This window comes from Melospiza melodia, chromosome 20 (assembly GCF_035770615.1).
Source record: "Melospiza melodia melodia isolate bMelMel2 chromosome 20, bMelMel2.pri, whole genome shotgun sequence".
Classification (NCBI taxonomy): domain Eukaryota; kingdom Metazoa; phylum Chordata; class Aves; order Passeriformes; family Passerellidae; genus Melospiza; species Melospiza melodia.
The window spans coordinates 11,509,035-11,528,716 of NC_086213.1; the positions used below are offsets into that span (position 1 = coordinate 11,509,035).

The window sequence follows — 19,682 nt, forward strand, 5'->3', positions numbered from 1 at the left end:
CCAGGTTTGGTGAAAAACCCCAATCACTTGTTTTTAAAAATTTTTAAAGTTTAATAGTAATAAAATGGTTATTAAAATAGTAATGCAATCAGAGTGATAATAATTTGGACAATTTGAATTAGGACAGTATGAGACAATAAATACAAAGAGTTATGGACATCCAGGTACCTTTTTCTGGGCAGCAAAAAAGACCCCCCGTTAACAGAGGATTAACCCTTAGAAACAACAGCCTGTTGCATATTCATACACCTCATGCATGATGCATAAATTCTGTTCAAACACAGGATTCTGTCTGGTCAGCATCAACTTCTTCTGAATCCCAACAGCGCCTTCGAGATGGGAATAAGTTCATTTCTTCTGCTAAGACGGCAATAAATTCTCTTTCTCTGAAAGATTCAGATGTCCTGTGGCTGCTATCTCGCTGCAAGCCCTTTCTGTTAAACAAAGCATCTTACATAGCATCGTTTCTATTTTAACATTGTTTATAACCTAAAACTATATTTAATGCAGTACTTAAGAGAGTTAATACAGCATCACTTTCTAACACAACACGTATAATATTCATTTTAATATTTGCAAAAGCCAATCATAAAATACATGCGTTTTTCACACCCCAGAAAAAATTGGGGTTGGAAGGGAAATTAAAATTCACCCCATTCCTCCCTCCTGTTGTTTCCCACTGTCCCAGGCTGCCCCAACCCCACCCTGAGCCCTTGCAGTGATGAAAGGAATGCATTTTCCAGGGGTATAACCTACCTTGATTACACCTGGCACAGCAGCTTTTCCCTCAGGCAGGTTTTCATTCCCGCTTTTCCTGCAGGTCTCCAAAGCCTTGTTCCCCTGAAAAAAACTTTCCAGCTGCTCCATCACAGCCAATTTGTGAGGCCAAGACATTGAAAACACCCTGGGAGCAGCTGGGGATGAAAGGTGCGAGCTCCAGCCAGGTGAGAGCTCCTGGAAACTCATCCTTTGGGAGAGTTTTGGAGATAAGGCAGGGCCTGAATTCCCCCTCTGGAAGCGCCACCTGCCTTTACAAAGGAGCAGGAGTCACACGGAGCTGAATAACTCGGGTTCTGAAAGGAAAATACTCTTTGTTGAAGGCTGAATAAAGCGCTGATTTGCCGAGGCTCTGGAGATCTTGGCTGTGGCACTCAGGGTTTCCATGACAGGGCTCTTATCGGGGTGATACCGATCAGCTGGCCCCTAATTAACGATGCTGACCCTCATCAGGGGACAAAGAGGAGTGACAGAGACACCCGCGAATTTCTCAGACTCCTTCCCTCTCAAATTCGGCCCATCCTGTTTGCAAACACCCCCAAGGCTTCTCAGTGGCAATTCCCTTTGACCCGAACTAAATTAAATTTTCTTTTTTTCTCCTTTTTGTCTGTCACAGCTTTTATTCCCTTTTTGTTCACGCAGCTTTTGAAAGGAGATTTTGTGGGGATTTTTTTTCCCAGCAAACCTGAGAAATCCGTTATCTCTGCGGCCCTAATGGATTCAGGGAGCTGCTCAGATCTCTGAAGGCAGAAAATTCAGTTTTCCAGCCTCATTCCAGCTGCTCCGTCCAGCATCCTGGCATCCTGACCTTTGGTAAGGGGCTTGCTTTTATTGCCCAGCATTCCAAAAATGTCCCCAAAGGAGGTGTGGCTGTGTCCCCACACTGAGGGTGCAGCACCTGCTGCTCCCCAGCTCCCATCCTGCTCCTGCCAGGCCCATTTCCCACTCCCAGACGATCATAACCCACCTGGATTCCAGCAAAAAGGAATTTTCCAGCTCTTGGTTCAGCAGCAGGATGGGAAGGGCTGGATGCACATCACAGGGAGTGGGAGAGGGAGTGATCCCCTTCTCACCCCTGCTGGGAATAACATCCCAGCTAAACATCCCAGTTTAAACCCGTTCCCCGTGTCCTGCTCTTTGAAATGCATCCCCAGGAACAGCTGAGGTGAGCTCAGCACCACAGCCAGGCTGGGATGGAGTGGGGTTGGCTGGAAAACAGCAAAATCGTGGAAGCAGAGCCAGGGGATGATGGGAGCAGGGTGGAAAATTTGGATTTTTGTGCTTGTTTCTAATGAAATGCCACTTTCCTCGTTGGGCAGCATGGGCAGGTGCACAAATCATCCCAGGTAAGTGGGAGAGTGGCATTGAGACAGTTCCTGTGTGCTGGAGATCCCATCCCATCCCATCCCATCCCATCCCATCCCATCCCATCCCATCCCCAGGTGCATCCCTCACTCTGACTCCCCCTCCTGGGCTCTCTCCCAGTACAAACCAGTCACCGTTGTGCCCAGTTAATATTTAAGCTGGGCTTAATCAGATTCCCTTTCCTTTTCCAACTGCCTTCCCATTTTCCCATGCTTGGAGTGTGGAGTCTGTTGGAATCTGGGATTTATGGCAGCTGCTCACCACTCCTCTCTCCAAATGCTGTAAGTTAGACTCCCATTCCGCTGCTTGCAATAAAAAAAAAATAAATTAAAAAAAAAAAATCTGATATTTACTGTCTGGATTCTCCTTTCCAAAAAAAGTCAGGAAATTCTCAAACCACTCAAACACAGCTCAGAATTTCACTGGCACGGGAGGAGCTGAGCATCCCCTGGGGGTCCCCACTGGCCTCTCCCACTCCAGATCCAACATTCCCCTGTGGAATAAACATCCCAAAACTCAAATTTTTTTTCCCCCCAGGAAAATCTTCACGGCCTCTCCAGATGGCAGCAAGACCCTCAGCACTGCAGTGGCCAGCAGCCCAGAGGAGGGGTGGGAACAGAACCATTTATTGGAGGCTGATGAGATGAAAGCCATTGATCCCAGCTCCTAATTACATTGTTATCTCTGCCCTGGGAGATAAAGAGATTTCTCCCTGCTGGCTTTTGGAAAAGCGGATAGAGGAGGGATTTATTTATTTGAGCTCCTCTGTTTTTTAAGTGAAATGTTGAAGAGGAAATGCTTGGTTTATTTATTTTAATTTTTTCCTCCCAGGAGGTGGGAAGCCAGGGAAGGTTTCTGTCCTGCTCCTGATGCCCCTGGATCAGGCAGGAGATGAGGAGAGCTCCATAAAATAGAATTTTAAATGAATTATGCCACAGGAAACAATCAGCTGCCCCAGGCCCTGGCAGCTGCTGAAGGTGCTGCTGCCATCCCCATTTCCCAGCCCCTGGAGGAAGAACAAACTGGAACTGATTTCCCAACCACTGCAAATTCCTGCTCCTGCCTGGCCTGGCCAGCACCAGGATGAGAATCCAAATTTTGATTGCTCCAAAGGTGCAAATCCAACGAGCACAGGAGGAAAGGGGCTGGGAGAGCAGAATGGTTCTGATGTGCTGAGGTGGAATTAAAACTGGAGAGCCACCTACAGAAGCAGGAGACTCAAAGGACGGTCCTGAACGAGCCAAATTTGCAATTCCTCCTGGAGAGGCTGAGAAGAAAATGGGAGGAGAAACAGGAATTAGAGGGAATAAATGTTCCTCTCTTATTCCCATGGATTTGAGCAGAATTCCTCTTTGGAACAATTTCCCATGCAGGAAATCACAACAACCATGGCTGGTTCTGCCTCATCCACAAACACCACAGCACCTTCATCCCAGAGGATCCTCATCCCAATCTTCATCTCTGGAATCCATCTCTTCAGCTGGGATCTCCTGGGTTGGATTTCTTGGCTGGGAGGTCTTGGATGGCACTGGAATTCCTCTCCTGGGATTTCTCTGCTGGAAATGGAAAAGAGGATGAAAAATCAATGAGGAGAACACAACGCTGGAAAACAAAACTATAAAAAGAAGTTAAAGCTCAGTTTTAAGGCTGCTGGGAAGGTTTTTTTCCCAGAGGACAAAGCCTCAACTCTTCCATGCCGCTGAAGGTTTGAGCGGCAGGAGGAGCGATTGCCTCAAAAATTCCCGAATTCCTGAAAATATCGGGACATCCTTGCGGCACATCCTCCCCGCTCCATGCCTGGAGCTCCAGTGACATCTGCTGCCGTCTCCGGGCATCGCCACCGGCCCGGTGTTTGCAGGGGTCCCAGGACGAGGGAAGAGACAAGAATCTTGACTCCGTGTTTCAGAAGGCTGATTTATTATTTTTATTTTTATTTATTTATTTATATATCTATATATTTATATATAAATATATTTATAAATAATTCAGATTTTATATTATAATAAATATTATATTATATTATTAATATAATATAATATAATATAATATAATATAATATAATATAATATAATATAATATAATATAATATAATAATATATATTTTAAATATATATTGATAAATATTAATTATAAATATTTATAAATTAAATTAATATTTATAAACTAATTAAATATTATTTATAATAAATTACTATTAATATTAATAAATTAAATCTATTTCGTGTTATTTATTATTGACTATTTATTATATACTAATAATTTATTCATTCGTTTATTATATTTTTATTTATTATATACTAAAAGTATTTTATTATGGTTTTTATTGTTCATTATTTACTAAAATATTTATTATTTACTATTTATTATACACTAAAACTACATTAAAGAAAGAAAAAGCATTTCATCAGAAGGCTAGCAAAGGAAAAGAATGGAATGATAATAAAATCTTGTGGCTGACACAGCTGGACTGTGATTGGCCATTAATTAAAAACAACCACATGAGACCAATCACAGATGCACCTGTTGCATTCCACAGCAGCAGAAAATTATTGATTACATTTTGTTCCCGAGGCCTCTCAGCATCTCAGGAGAAAAAAGTCCTGGCAAAGGGATTTTTTTAAAAATATGTCCATGACACCCACCAGCCCTGCCCTGGGAATGGAGCCTAAAAATGCCCCAATAAAAGGAAATAGAAGGATAGAAATAAAAGGAAATAGAAGCATATAAATAAAAGGAAATAAATAAAAGTAAGTCCTTTCTTGGTTGGAGCTGCCACTCCCAAGGGAGGAGCTTCTGCTCCCCAAACTGGGGGTGAGAGGGAACTGGGAAGGAAAAAATTCTCCCAGCACCATTCCTGCTTTTCCTCAGGGCTTTCACTCCCAGGCACCAAGCGAGGGGACCCCATGGATGATTTAAACCTGCAGTGCTTTACCCAGGATATTCCCAAACCCAGGAATTCCTGTTACCCCAAGCCAGGATCTCCCTCCCAACCACCCCAAACTTCTCAACATCTCCAGCCCAATCCAATTCCAGCAGCCCCAACCCACCAGGAATTCCCAGAACCAGCCCCTTTGTCCACCCCATGAGGTTCCTGTTCCCACAGGCAATGAAAGAAGCCAAAAATCTGTAATTTTTTTTTTGTTCTTTTCCAATAGTCTCACTTTATTAGATACCACATCAAGAGAGGATGTTGTGCTGCATGCAGCGGAAGACTGGAGGATTTCTAATTCCTGTGTAAGGTTTTCTTTTTCTCTTTAACAGTTGTAAACTGATATTTGGCTGTAAAATCACTGCATGCGAGTCTGAATGCAAACAGCAGTAGAAGAGGCTTTTAATTTTCTTTTTTTTGCTTTTTTTTTTTTCGTTTGTTTGTTTTTCACCATTCCCAATCCATAGGTGCATGCTTTATTTACAACAAAAAGAACTCATTCAGGGCAGGAATAACCATCAGAAAAACTGAGAAGAGGAGGGGGCAGAGACCAGGGCTGTGGTTTTGCACATTACTGAGGAGATTGGCAAGTTGCACTTGATTTTTGGAGGTGCAAAGAGATGATCTGAGTATCCTTTTCCCAAAGAAAGCAGGCTGAACAGGGAATGGGAATACAGGATGGGAAAAGGGTAACCTCGAGTGAGTTGTTCTGCACATACAAAGGAGGCTGGGCTGCTGCAGGACTGGGAGAAATTAAGGAATTGCTTAAATAATGATTTTTAAAGGTTTTTTTTACCCTCAGCCACACATTTCCCCAGCACAGCTCCGTGCCCAAGGGCTGCTCTGGGTATGAACAGGAATTTTTTGGGCCAGGTCCATCCCTCTGGAAAGGGTGGTGGCAGCTTGGAGTCATTAAGGTTGAAAAAGGGAGAATCCAACCATTGATCCTGGATCCCACCATCCCACAGCTCAGCTGGGCCTGGAGCAGGGAGGCTTCAGCACGGGGTGCAGAGGGGAACAGTCCAAAAAAAAATGGAATTGTTTCAGTCTGGTCCTAGCTCAGGGATGCCACCGTGACTGGCACAAAAATTCCGTGAAAAAGAGGAAAATTTCCAGGTATCCTCTTCCATCCCACCCCGAGAACCATCAAATCACCTGGGGAGATGGAAGAGGATTCCCAGTTCTGGCTGGACCCTCTGGGATGGGTTGGGTTGGCTTTTCCCACCTGGAGATCCAAGGAGGGAGGGAAACCTGTGCCAGGCTGGGGTTTGTGTCACCCAGGGCTGGCGACACTCAGGGCACCTCAGCAAGTTCTGCTAGGGCTGGGGGGAGATAAAGAAAATACCAGGAAAACCAGAATTCATCCAACTCAAAGAGAGGGCAGCAGCAGCAGCAGAGGGTGCAGGGGGATCAGGGGGGGAGGTTTCACACACCATGCTCAGTGTGACAAAAAATTCCATATATTCCATTAGTGCTTAGTGTGCTCCTATCCACAGGGCCTGGGGTGTTCCAGAGCCAGGGAAAGGTTCCAGAGCCAGGGAACTGTTCCAGAGCCAGGGAAAGGTTCCAGAGCCCAGCAGCAGCAGCAGAGAGCCTGTGCTCTCCTGCTGTCCAGACCAGATCCAACAGCTCCAGGCCATCCTTAAAGTGCAGACTGAGGGGTTCTTGTGCAGAAAACTGGGAAAAACAAAAGGAAACCAAACCAAAACAACCCAAGTTTGGAAGATCTCAGATTGTTCCAGCTAATTCCAGGAGTTGTGGAGGTTTAAAGCAAAAATCCTTGCACACATCAGGGGTTTGGAGGGAAGGAGCAGCTCCCTCAGCTTCCCTCCTGAGGAGCCGAAAATCCTTGGGAGCAGGAGGGGTCTGAGGGGACCTAGGACCCCTTCAGGGCTCGGCCAGTCACTACTACACAGCTCAGGGGTGAGGAGGAGGTAGTCACAACCCTAAAACACAGCTGGGCTCCTACAGCAGCGGAGCCCCCAATTTCCTTGGGCGAAAGGACAAAAACCAACCCAAACCTGCTCCCCTGCGAGCACAGAGCTCCCTAAACCCTCCTTGTCGCTGTCATGGTGTTGGTGGTGGATCTTCTCAGCAAAGGATGTGCCACAACATTGCTCAGGTGGGCCAGAGCAGAGGTGAAGCTCAAGCAGGACTCGCAGGATGACTCCGGTGACACCGGATTTTTTGGCCTAACCACGACGACACAGACACCAGGCGAACGGTGACACCCACACCAAAGCCAAGGAGCTTTTTTTCCTTATTGCAACTGAGGTATTGAGATCACACAAGCGAGGACAGGCTGATGCTCCCTCCCAAGCCCAGCACTCCCGTCTCCTCCATAGGGAGATATGAGGAGCAGAGGCTGGAGGGACACGGAGCGTCAGAAACGCGACGGGAACGGGGAGAGAGGGGGGAACAGTCAGGAGGGAACTATTGCTTGCCAAAATTACACACCAGGAGAACTCAACAGCCTCCCTCCCCCAGCTGAAAATAAATAAAGGAGAATAGAAAAGATCTGGGGGAGTTTCCAGTGGAGGGGGTTTGGAGGAAGAGGAGGACCCTGGGATCAGAGGCTGTAGCAAGGCGTGGCTGCGCTGGAAGACGGGACACCAGGGACAATCGGGGACATTGGGGACATCAGGGACCTACAGGGGTGTGGCAGAGGGCAGGGAGGGCTGGGCAGAGGCTCCCTTTAATCACTGGCCACGTGGTTCTCGTTCTGCAGGGTGTGCCAGCGCTCGATCTTCTTGTCCTTGTTCTTCAAGCACTCGTACCAGTGTTTCAAGCGCTCGCCCTTGGCCGTGATTCCCAGCTGGCAACCGCCTGGGGAGAAGGGAGAAGAGCAGAGTTTGTATCCACAGGCGGTGCTGTCATGGATGTATTTTATGAAAAAAATCTTTTTGCTAAGATTTTTTTCTCTTGAGAAGCTCAGAGGCTTTAGAAACAAAACATAAGTAAAAATTATCTACTGTTGTGGAATGAAACAGGTGCATTTTTGTTTGGTCTTATGTGGTTGTTTTTAATTAATGGCCAATCACAGTCCAGCTGTCTCAGACTCTCTGGTTAGTGACAAGATTTTATTATTATTTTTTCTTTTCTTTTCTAGCCTTCTGATGAAATCTTGCTTTCTATTCTTTTAGTATAGATATAGATATATATATATATACTGTTATTAGTATGGACATATATAGAAATTATATATATATAATTTTCTTTTAATATAATATATATAATAAAATAATAAATCAGCCTTCTGAAACATGGAGTCAAGATTCTCATCTCTTCCCATGTCAAGATTGCCTTGCAAATTCAACATTTAGTGAACCCTGAGTGAAGAACATTGCCACATTTGGTGACCTCCAGTAAGTGGCACTGATTATCCCCTCATGGAGTCATAACCACAGTGGTGCTGATGTGCCAGGAAATCCTGCCATGGGCACACACCTCACACACCTTGCAACATTTTTTCCATCTCCTGGCTCAAAAATCCAATGGAAACACCTGGAGATGCTTCTCCTGCCCAAAAGATGCTGGAGGCGGGGCCGTGTAGGGGTGCACCCACCAGATTCCATCATCCCACCAGGGCAGGTGACCCAGGACCCCCCTGACATCCAGCAAACCCCATTCCAGGCACCAAACCCTGCCCCAGAGGGCAGAGCCTCCCAGCTCAAGGCTCACCAATGTAGTCATTCGATTTCCCAATGTCGTAATCCCAGACGGAAATGTCCAGGGATTTCTTGGCCAGGTCGCTGTGTTTGATGTCATAGAAGAACTCCTGCAGAAAGGAAAACACACCCTAAAAGCTGCAGTAATTAATGTAATTAATGAAGGAAAAACTCTCCCTCCCTGTGGCACCTCTTTTCCAGGGGCTGAGCTCACCCCTTGCACCTACGTGAGCCCTTTCCAGCTGTCCCATCAAAGCAGAACCAGTGGAGAATTTGCAGCTTCCACCCCCAGGAATGCTGATCCCACCCACATCCCCAGCTGGGATGCAGGGAGCTTTCAGGGTGTGTGGTGCTGCCATGGCAAAGTCATTCCCAAAAATATTCCTGGGCACAGGAGTGGGAAAGGAGCTTGAGCAAAGAGCCAAAGCTTGGGGAGTTTGTCTTCCACCTCCTCCACTCAACACAGCACTCAGTGAATCGATTTAATAATATAAAGAATATCCATCCATACCTCATTAAATTCAGGATTCAGCGTTTTCTTCTTTATCTGTGTCTTGTGCTTGGCCTTTTTTCCCATGTCAGGTTTCAGCCAACTGGGGGCAACAGAAAACAGCTCAAAATTCAAGTGCAAGAACAGTGGAAGTTCATAAGCTTAAAAAGTGAGCTTCTGGGCTGGAAGAGATTTATTTAGAGCCAGTCTCTCCTCCCACCTTCCAGAGGATGTGGGAAAAGTGTGGGGCTGGGGCTGTGCAGCCTGGCTGCAGATCCAGAACTCAATTTAGGGCTGGGATTAATTAGATCACTGATTTAAAAATATAAAGCCACCATCTTCTGCTTCTGGAAATGGAAAATGCAACATATTAAGAGAGAATGGGAAGGGAAGCTGCTCAGCTCTACTGAGCTACAAAAAGATGAGCAGAATATGTTCAACATGAGAGTCACTGAATGAGTTTTAGCAAGAATAGAGGTTTTTTCTGAAGGCAAAGGAAAAAAACAGGAATGGCTACAGGGATTTCTCTGTGGCGCAGCTCACGAGGCTGGGATAGAAACCCCACAGGATTCCCAGGAGCCATGTGGGTTTATGGGGCAGCAAGCAGGGCACAGAGGGACACGGAGCCAACTCTGTCCTGCAGCCAGGGTTGGTCAGAGTTGGAGAGAAGGATTCCCTTTCCTCCAGCTTCCACTGTCCCAGGAGTCCCAGCATGCCCTTGGTGAGTCACGGGTGGGAATCCCACACCTATGGATCCCAGGGAAGTTGGAAACTGGAAGTTGGAAACTGGAAGCTGGAAACTGGAAGCTGGAAACTGGAAGCTGGAAACTGGAAGCTGGAAACTGGAAGCTGGCACCAGCCCCAAACCCATCCCACACCCCCCACGTGCCCTCTGCTTGCAGACACAAGGTGATCAGTCAAAGCTCGGACTCCTGAAGTCTTTTCCAGCCTTTTAACAATTCTGGAATTCTCCATGAGGCAACCACAGAGATCTGGGCGCTTGGAGAGCCACAGACCCAAGGGCTGGGCCAACACCACCCACACTGGGGACACCACCAGAGGTGAAGCTCCAGCAGGACCCTCAGGATGACTCCGGTGACACCGGGTTTGCCCCGAATTCCCTTAATTTGCTCCAGAGGAAGGAAAGCGGGCAGCTCCAGCCCAGAGCCGCCCCTGGCGACTCACAGCTTGACGAAGGGATCCGAGTATCCGTTGGCGTCCATGGCCGCCAGGTGCACGCAGCGCACGATGCCCACGATGAGCCCGCCCTGCTGGGTGCTGTACATCAGGGACACCAGGATCTTGCCGCGCTCCTCCACGTCCCCGCCGCGATCCACCTGCGGGAGGAGCCGCCAAAAGCGGGTCACGGATGCGTTTTATGGAAAAATCCTTTCGTTAGGATGTTATTTCTCCCTAAAAGCTGAGAGGCCTCGGAAAGGAAATGTAAATAATGATTATCTGCTGCTGTGGGATGCAACAGGTGGATCTGTGATTGGTCTCGAGTGGTTGTTTTTAATTAATGGCCAATCACAGCCCAGCTGTGTCAGGGCTCTGGTCAGTCACAAGATTTTATTATCATCCCATTTCTTTTCCTTTCAAGCCTTCTGATTAAATCCTTTTTTCTATTCTTTTAGTATAGTTTTAGTATATAATTTTCTTTTAATGTAAGATATATAATAAAATAATAAATCAGCCTTCTGAAATATGGAGTCAAGATTCTCATCTCTTCCCTCGTCCTGGGACCCCTGAAAACACCACCACAGGTGTGGGTGTCAAATGTGGTAATAAAGTTTCCTTCCTCACACCTCTTCTCTGGCTCATCTGTTTGAAACCTCAGCCATGTCATGGGCTGGAAATGACCTGCTGTAAGTTAAGATCACAGCTATGGATTGTAAAATCCTGGTGGGAAGGACTTGTAATCTTTTTTAATAGCATCTACCAGACTGGGGCCCTGATCTTGGTTGAGGCCTCTAGACCCCAACCTAGGCTTAAGGTAGTAAAAATAATAATATTACACCTAGTATTCATGTCATGGGAGCACATATTTTGCCTTAATTTTTACTTCTCCTTGCCAAGCTTCTGTCAGATCAGAGTGCAGTTTTCAGAGTCAAGTTTTCAGTCAGGTTTTTTTTTTTTTTGTTTTAAATTAATTTGGTGTTCTATGAGACAGAGCAGACTGCGTTTTAATTATAATTTATGTCACCTATGTGTTTTAATAATAATTTATGTCAGACTGTGTTTTAATTATAATTTATGTCACCTATGTGTGTGTGTATATATAATTATTTATTTATTTTTATTGTGGGTTATTACTGCCTATTTGATAATTCCATTCAGAATGAAGGTGCAGCAAACAAAACATTAAGGTCAGAGCTGGTTTTGAACATTACATTTTCCTAATTTTTCTCTTTCTCCCTTGGTCTCTTTCAGTTACTTCCCTCCAAAGCCATCTCTTGTGCCAAGGAACCTCTCTTGCATCAGGAGGGAAAATTTGGCGTGGAGAAGAAGGGACGGGATGGATATCAAGGAATGTGGGATTGCTGGGACAGGGGGACAATGGGGTTGTACACAAGGGATGGTGGAAAGGACATGGATGGAGCTTGTGCTGCTCCAAGGACTCACCTCCTCCTCGTACAGAGCCATCCCACGGGACGCACCGGTCGTTCCGGCACGCTTCGTCTGGGGTGGGAAAGGGACAAGGAGAATGCCATGAATGACTGGGAGAGGCACCATCCCACAGCAAAAAACACCCTGGGAATGCATGCAGCCCAGCTCCTGGAAGAGCCTCAGGAATCTCCACCTGCTCCATCAATCCCCATCCCAGCGGATACAACGGAGGACAAAGCAACCTGTGCCCTCCTCCACGGTGACATCCATCCCCAAGGGCTGGCAATGCCAACAGGAGCAGGCCCTGGAGTCACTTCCCATGGATTCCCATCAGGCTCTCATCTCTTGCCCTTGGAATATCACATCAGCCCAGGCACAGGTGGGAATGCAACTCTTAAAGGTGCCAGGGAAGTCAGGCACCTCCAGCCCATCCCTGCATCCCTCAGGTGCCATTTCCAATGGGAACAGAAGGGATTTTCACGGACACTCACTGGTATTACTCTCTCCAGGCAGATGTTGAAGTTCTTCTTCTGGTTGGCTTTGAGTTTTTTCAAGGCAACTCTGGTTTCTCCAATGAACTCGTTGTGGCCAAATTTGTCCTCGTCACACACGGAGATCCTGGAGGGAAGAGGGGAAAGGGAACATGAACCAGGCTGGAGCAGTGCCTGACTCCAGAGCCAAACCCATCCCTGCAGGGGCACTGCTGGGGGGAGGGAAAAACAAAACAAAATCCCCCAAACCCACCCTTGATGTGGATTTCTTCTGAACAACAGCCATCAACCCCCAAATTTCTGTCTTGATAAAAAAAAAAAAAAATCAACATTTTTAATATTTGCTTTGTGATGGGGCAAGAAATCAAGAGGTGGAAGTTTTCTGAGGGGGGAAAGAGCCATAAATTTTAAGAGATATTTATATAGACTTTTTTTTCTGGGTTATTGTCAAATCAGCAGAGACGCACATCTCTATGATGATAAAAATGATAGCATAATCAATGATTTACTATTAAATTACAAGGTCAACATGCCAGTTCTCCTGTCTTCAAACAACCATCCAGGTGACCAAACTCACGTTGATTTTAACCCAAATCTGCATTTCTCACAGCCCTAACCCTCCCTGCACTCCTGGGGGTGGTGCTGTGGGTGAGGACACCCCAAACCCAACCCCGTGGCACCCCCGGGCTCCTGCTGGCCTTGCCTGAGGGTTTTCCTCTGCATGTCCTCGTCGGTGATGCCGTGGTACACCAGGGTCTCGTTCCACACCGGGTTCCGAGTGTTGCGCAGCGTCTTCGTCCTCAGCTTGTTGGACTGTGGGGTCGCACAAACACAGGGGAATCAGTGGGAGTTCAGGGTTTACCCCAGAACCCTGGGTTTCTCCCCTGAAGATTCCCTCCCAGGTGTGTCATCCACCTCTCCTTTCCCCTCCCAGGGTCTGTCAACCCTGGAATTCCAGAAGGGATTGGCAGATTCAAAAGATGCCTTCTGCTCCTGGGGAGCATTTGGCCATCCAGGTGTCCTTTGTCCCTTTGTCCCTCCCCTCCTGTCCCTGCCTGGTGGCTCCCTACCCCTTCCCTGCCCCTCTCCCCAGGTTAAAAGGAAACACAAGGTCCAGGAGTTCTGGTGGAGCTGGTGCTGCATTCAGAGGCCTGTGGGCCAGAATAAAGCTTTGGATCCAAACCCTCCATCAGAACCGACTCCTTTCCTTCACCATCCCCTTAAAGCTTCTCTGCCAGAGGGAAACCTGAGGAGCAGCCCCTGTTATGGGGGGAAGCTCCATCCCAGCACCACCAGAGCTCCTGCAGGCCTGGACTTGTCCCCACAGGCCCAGCTGCAGCACCCAGCCAGCCCAAAGTGTCTGTGGGGTGAAACACCACACACCCAGCCAGCCCAAAGTGTCTGTGGGGTGAAACACCACACACCCACCAGCCCAAAGTGTCTGTGGGGTGAAACACCACACACCCAGCCAGCCAAAAGTGTCTGTGGGGTGAAACACCACACACCCAGCCGGCCCAAAGTGTCTGTCGGGTGAAACACCACACACCCAGCCAGCCAAAAGTGTCTGTGGGGTGAAACACCACACACCCAGCCGGCCCAAAGTGTCTGTCGGGTGAAACACCACACACCCAGCCAGCCAAAAGTGTCTGTGGGGTGAAACACCACACACCCAGCCAGCCAAAAGTGTCTCTGGGGTGAAACACCACACACCCAGCCAGCCCAAAGTGTCTGTGGGGTGAAACACCACACACCCAGCCAGCCCAAAGTGTCTGTGGGGTGAAACACCACACACCCAGCCAGCCCAGAGTGTCTGTGGGCTGAAACATCACACACCCATCAGCCCAAAGTGTCTGTGGGGTGAAACACCACACACCCATCAGCCCAAAGTGTCTCTAGGGTGAAACACCACAGAGCCACTGCTTGGTTCAGCACCAAGGGCCAGACAAGCCAAGGCACGTTCTGTCCACAATATTGGTGGTAGCAATACCCCAGGATTCCTCCCTGCCCAAATCCCAGCTCCTGGCAGGGGTGCCCCATCACAGCTGGCACAGGTGAGCTCTCAGGGAGGATCAAGGTGGAATTTTGCACAACATCAGGAATTTGGTGACATGTGGTGGCCAGGAGAGACTGGATTTTGTCACTCCCTGGGGTTTATTCCCTCAAGGAGAGGGGAAAAGGTGCCCAGGGCAGGATGGGGGGTATCAGCCCACAGCTCTCATGGTCTAAAGGAGGGGACAGTGAGGGATTGAGGAGCTGTTACTTTCCTTGAGTGTCTTTCACAGCCACACATTCAAAATTTAAAATAAAATTAATATAAATATCAGCAAATGAGAGCAGCAGAGATCAAAGTAATTCCCAACATCACACCTGGATTTCCTCTGAACAATACCAATACCCCACGCATAAAGCAAGGCTGTAAAATCAATACAATGATTTTATTATCAGTTTTCCCCTGGTTTTACTCCTGGTTCCTCTGAGCAAAACTCTGCTGCACCCTCTAAGCAAAGAGCCAGCACTGCTGGTGCTCATTCCTTCCTCAAGATTTGCCCACCCAGATCAGCTCAGCTGGGCTGGGGAGGGACATTCCCAGGAATTTCCATGATGGAGACAGAGTTTCCCCCACAGTTCTCTCCCCACAGCTCCAAAAAGAACGTGCTGCATCTTCCAAGCAAATGAATAATTCCAACCCTGGGCATAATTAGATTTTTTGGGCAGATGTTTTGTGATGCATTAACAGCAATGCCTCCTCTGGAGCTCCCTTCCATTCCTGAGCAGATTCCTGCCTGCAGGATGAGTTGTTCCTCGGGTCTGGGAGAGCATCTGGGAGCATCCTCCCTGTTCAGAGACACCCCCAGGGAAAACAGCAGCCAGCAGAGAAATCAACAGGGAAAATCTGATCTGATTTGAGAAACCTCTGCTCCATCCCCAGCACCAAACCTGTCAGAGCCTCACCTTGCTGGCTCCAGGCAGGAGGTGCAGCTTCACATAGGGATCAGCCAGGCCATTGGAATCCATTGGTTTTAAGCCCTAAAAAATGATAAAGGAATGATAGAGTGTGAATCCTCCTTCAGCAAAGAGAAAAATCTGCTCATTAAAAGCACAGAGAGAAAATGTTTTCAGTGACCCAGGATCCTCTGCCCTGAGCAGCTGTGGGTGCCAGGATGTGCTGAACCAACCCATCCTGGAAAAATCAGCATTGTAGAATCACAGAATGGTTTGGGTTGGAAGAGACCTCAAATATCACCAGATCCCACCCCTGCCACAAGCAGGAACATCTTCCACTATCCCAGGCTGCTCCAAACCCTATCCAACCTGGCCTGGGACACTCCCAGGGATGGGGCAGCCACAGTTTCTCTGTGAGGACTGTTCCAGGGCATCACCACTCCCACAGATCTCTTGGATCCACACAAGGAAAAGCCCCCCAACCCTTCCCAGCCAGGAGCAGCTGTGCCTGGAGCCTCCCAAGGGAGCAGCCTCTGCCAGCAGCCACATGGCTGCCTTCCCATTGCGCCAGAGAAACTGGCAGCCAGATGGATTTAAATCAGGAAAAAGAGGGGGAAAAGAGGAGCTCTTGCCTTGGCCTTGATGAGGGTGCAGTGCAGGGAGCTGTTGTCCTGGTCGTAGAGCAGGCTGAACTCCAGAGCTCCCAGCGTGGCTGACAGCGAGGGAAGAAGAGGAGGAAACAACCTCATTAAAAGCCCAGCCAATAACTGCATTTAATCATCCCCGATTAGTAATAATTAGAAAGATTTGCGGGTCAAATGTAAAAGCAGTTTAATGCAGTGACACTGTGCTGGCAGCGGCCAAAGCGCCGCAAATCCAGGCGGATTTGGGAACTCTGCACAGCCCAGGGAGAGCAGCCTGGGGCTCTGGAGCTGACTCCAGGCAAAGGAGGAGTAACCCTACCAACCCTTCCCACAGCAATTCCACCCTGGATGACCCTGAGGAGATGCTCCAGCTTGGGCTCAGCACCTGGCTCCTCTCTTGGCTCCCTGGAAACCATCTCAGGCTCGTGCTCCTTCATCCCAGGGATGAAGAGCAGGCACAGAGGGCATCAGCTGCTCCAATCCAAGCACCTGATCCCGACCCCAGCAGCTCTTCTCACCCAGGACGTTCTACTGCAGATCCTCCCCATCAAACTCCCATCCATCATTCCCCAAGGACTTTCCCTGCTAGACACCAACCCAAGTCACACCCACCCTCCTCCAAATCCCACAGAATTCCCAAAGAATCTCCCTCCCTTCCCGGGTACGTACTGCCTTCATCCGAGTCATAGCTGTTGGCATCCTCCTCCTCCTCCTCTCGGGGCTGCTGCTGCCTCTGCGGAGCTGGGGCTGCAGGCTGGGGCTGGCTGGGGGCAGGGGGCTGCCAGCCCGGCCTGTCCTCCCTGCCGGGGGGCGCAGCCAAGCCCCCTCCCCGCTCCTCCCTGGCAGCTCCACGGGCCGGCTCTGGGGGGCTCGCTGCGGGCAGGGGGGACCCTGTTAGTGCCCAGCCCGCGGTGCCCCCCAGACCCCACAGCCAGCCCGGGGTTACCTTGTCTGTCCGGGAAGCGGGCAGGACCCCCGGGACCTGGCCTTGCTGCTGCTGCTGCTGCTGGGGACAGAGGTGGCATCAGCACCTGGGACATCCCCTGGTGCTGATGCCCGTGGGGTGTCCCCAGGTACAGAACCGTTGGCCACACTCCCATCCCATCCCAATCCCATCCCATCCCAATCCCATCCCAATCCCATCCCCATCCCACCTGCGGGCGCTGCCGCTGCCGGGGCAGATCCAGCGGTGGCTGCAGCGGTGGCCGGGGGGGGTGGCCGCTGGCCTTGCACGGAGTTGGTTCTCTTCACACCTGCAAGGACAGGGGACAATCAGCAGAGAGCACCCGCAGATGGCTCCCGGCGTTGTGTCCATCCATCTGTCCGTCCAGGGATGCGGCAGCAGCATCACTCTCACCGGGGCTCCTGCTGACGCCGCTCTCAGCGTAGTCCCGGCTGTCGCTGTCCCCAGCGGTGTCCTCGCTGCCACACGGACCCGGCCGGCCCTCGGCCACTCTGCGGCTCCCCCGGGCGGCCGCTGTGCCCTCGGTGCCTGCAGGGGGAGGGAGGAAGGGGCAGTGAGGCCGGAAAAGCGAGCTGCCATGCCTGGCCTGGGTGCCAGCAGCAGGGGGATGTCGCAGACATCTTTTATGAAAAATCCTTTTCTTGGGATTTTTCCTCTCGAGAAGCTGGGACGCCTCAGGAAGTGAATGTAAATATTGATTATCTGCTGCTGTGGAATGCAACAGGTGCATCTGTGATTGGTCTCATGTTGGTTGTTTTTTATTAATGGCCAATCACAGTCCAGCTGTCTCAGACAGAGAGCCCAGCCACAAACCTTTGATATGATTCTTTCTTATTCAATTCTTAGCTAGCCTTCTGATGAAACCTTTTTTATATTCGTTTAGTATAGTTTAGTATATAGTAATATAGTTTAGTATATAGTAATATATACCATAAAATAATAAATCAAGCCTTCTGAAACATGGAGTCAGATCTTCGTCTCTTCCCTCATCCCAAGACACCATCACAGGGGGACAATGGGTACAGCCACTGCAGCAGGAGGGCTCTGCACCATCAACCCTGCACTCAGGAAATCCCCAAGGACACGGAAAAACAAGGCCTGAGGTATCCATCACCATCCTCAGCACCCATCACAAACAAACCCCTGATGGCACCACAGCTCCACATTCCATTTGAGGGGTGAATCCTATTTTCCTTCAGCCGATCATGTCCCATTTGTTAAGCAGACAGCCGTGGCAGCTGCCTGTGCCTCTCCCTTCCATCACCAGCAGTCCCAGCGGATCCATCGCAGCCCGGCGCTCCGGGGTGATGGATGGCGACCCCGCGGACGTGACGGAAAAGGTCCCGGCGCTCACCTGGCTGCTGCTGGAGACGCCAGGGATAAATCTTTGCCGTGACATAAATGGGCTGTTTCTCCTTGGCTGGGCTCTCAGGGTCACCGGGCGCGAGGACAAAGCAACAGATTGTGGCGGGGAAAAAAGGAGGAGGGAGAGAGGGGAAAAACACCGGGAATGCTGAAGAGCAGGGAGGGGGGGGGAATGAGCAGCCAGGAGCAGGAGCCCCGTGGTGCAGAGAGAGCCGTGCAATAAATAATTTTCCGAGGGAGCTGTAGGAAGATCATGGGCACGGCAGGAGCATGCTGAGCACCAGGAGGGACAAGCGGAGCTGGCAAAGCATTCCCGACTCCAGGAGCAGTCCAGATTAATAAAAGCTGCCCTTGGGGCTGGGAGGTTTGCTAGGGGAGTGATTAAATTGTCTTAATTAAGTGCTTCCCCCAACTGCTGCTGCATGGGAAGAGGGAGATCATCAGTTGGGGCATCAGAACTTGTGCTAAAGGAAGGATGGGATAGAGGGGACCATTGCAGGTGGGAACTGTCCCCTCAGCCCCTCTTTGCCTCTTCCATGGAGCCAAGGAAGAGAAGAATTTGCAGCCACTGCACTGCTCCCAATTTAATTATTGCCCAAATGAGGAGCAGATGGTGTTGGAGGGGGATCAGGGATCCTAATCCCCTTGGCATCCCATGTGGAAGTGTGAAAATGGGGGCTGTTACTCAAAATGAACTCCCAGGGAGAACTTCTCACTCTCCACATCTCCCGGGCGGGACCCACATGGGGTTTGGGCTCTTCTCCCAGGCAAGAATCAACAGGACAAGAGGAAACGGCCTCAAGTTGTGCCTGGGGAGGTTTAGGTTGGATATTCGGGAAAATTTCTTCACTGGGAGGATTGTCCAACCCTGACACCACTGCCCAGGAGCCCCCATCCCTGTGGGGGGATTTAACAGCACCGTGGATGTGGCCCTTGGGGACATGGGTCAGTGGTGGCCTTGGCAGTGCTGGAGGAATGGTTGAACTCCATGAGCTTTGAGAGCTCTTCCAAACTGAACGATTCCACCACTGGAAGTGCCGGAGGGTGCAAGGAACAACCAGAACAAGCCACTGCTGCACCGTGCACAGCACAAGGCTGGGCTGCTCCATCCCCCACCAACCTCCTCAGCTTTCCCTGGGAGGTTTTCCAAGGATTTCTGGTTAAATAACCAGAAAAAAAAACCCCCAAACCCCACCTGCCCCTCCCAGCAGGACCCACCACCCACAGAGGCGGCTCCGGCTCAGCCCCGGCGTGTGCGGGAGGTGGGGAAGCCCTGGAATAACCCTGGAATAACCCAGACCCCCGCAGGGTGGGCGGCAGCAGCAGCAAGGAGCGATCCTGCTGCAGCATCCCCAGGGAAACTGGGCAGGAAAACGCCTTGGGAGGAGAAGGAGGCAGGCACAGGGCTCAGCACAGGGCTCAGCACAGGGAGGGGACAA

General features: G+C 49.6%; 1 protein-coding gene across 6 annotated transcripts in view; it reads right to left on the reverse strand.

Annotated features, from left to right (window-relative positions):
• Window positions 1-5,477: 5,477 nt before the first annotated feature.
• Window positions 5,478-19,682, reverse strand: part of RPH3A (rabphilin 3A) — a 33,206-nt gene continuing 19,001 nt past the window's right edge. For 4 of the 6 annotated variants that reach the window (XM_063172936.1, XM_063172939.1, XM_063172942.1 and 1 more), the window contains 13 exons: window positions 17,272-17,406; window positions 17,069-17,167; window positions 16,861-16,920; window positions 16,584-16,787; window positions 15,903-15,982; window positions 15,280-15,354; window positions 13,031-13,140; window positions 12,328-12,454; window positions 11,852-11,908; window positions 10,415-10,566; window positions 9,251-9,332; window positions 8,753-8,849; window positions 5,478-7,897 (listed from right to left, as the gene is read on the reverse strand). In XM_063172936.1, coding sequence (XP_063029006.1) covers window positions 7,767-7,897; window positions 8,753-8,849; window positions 9,251-9,332; window positions 10,415-10,566; window positions 11,852-11,908; window positions 12,328-12,454; window positions 13,031-13,140; window positions 15,280-15,354; window positions 15,903-15,982; window positions 16,584-16,787; window positions 16,861-16,920; window positions 17,069-17,167; window positions 17,272-17,406 — 1,409 coding nt within the window. In that variant the 3' untranslated portion in view covers window positions 5,478-7,766. The remainder of the gene's footprint in view (window positions 7,898-8,752; window positions 8,850-9,250; window positions 9,333-10,414; window positions 10,567-11,851; window positions 11,909-12,327; window positions 12,455-13,030; window positions 13,141-15,279; window positions 15,355-15,902; window positions 15,983-16,583; window positions 16,788-16,860; window positions 16,921-17,068; window positions 17,168-17,271; window positions 17,407-19,682) is intronic. The other 2 variants (XM_063172941.1, XM_063172940.1) reach the window with 2 other exon arrangements.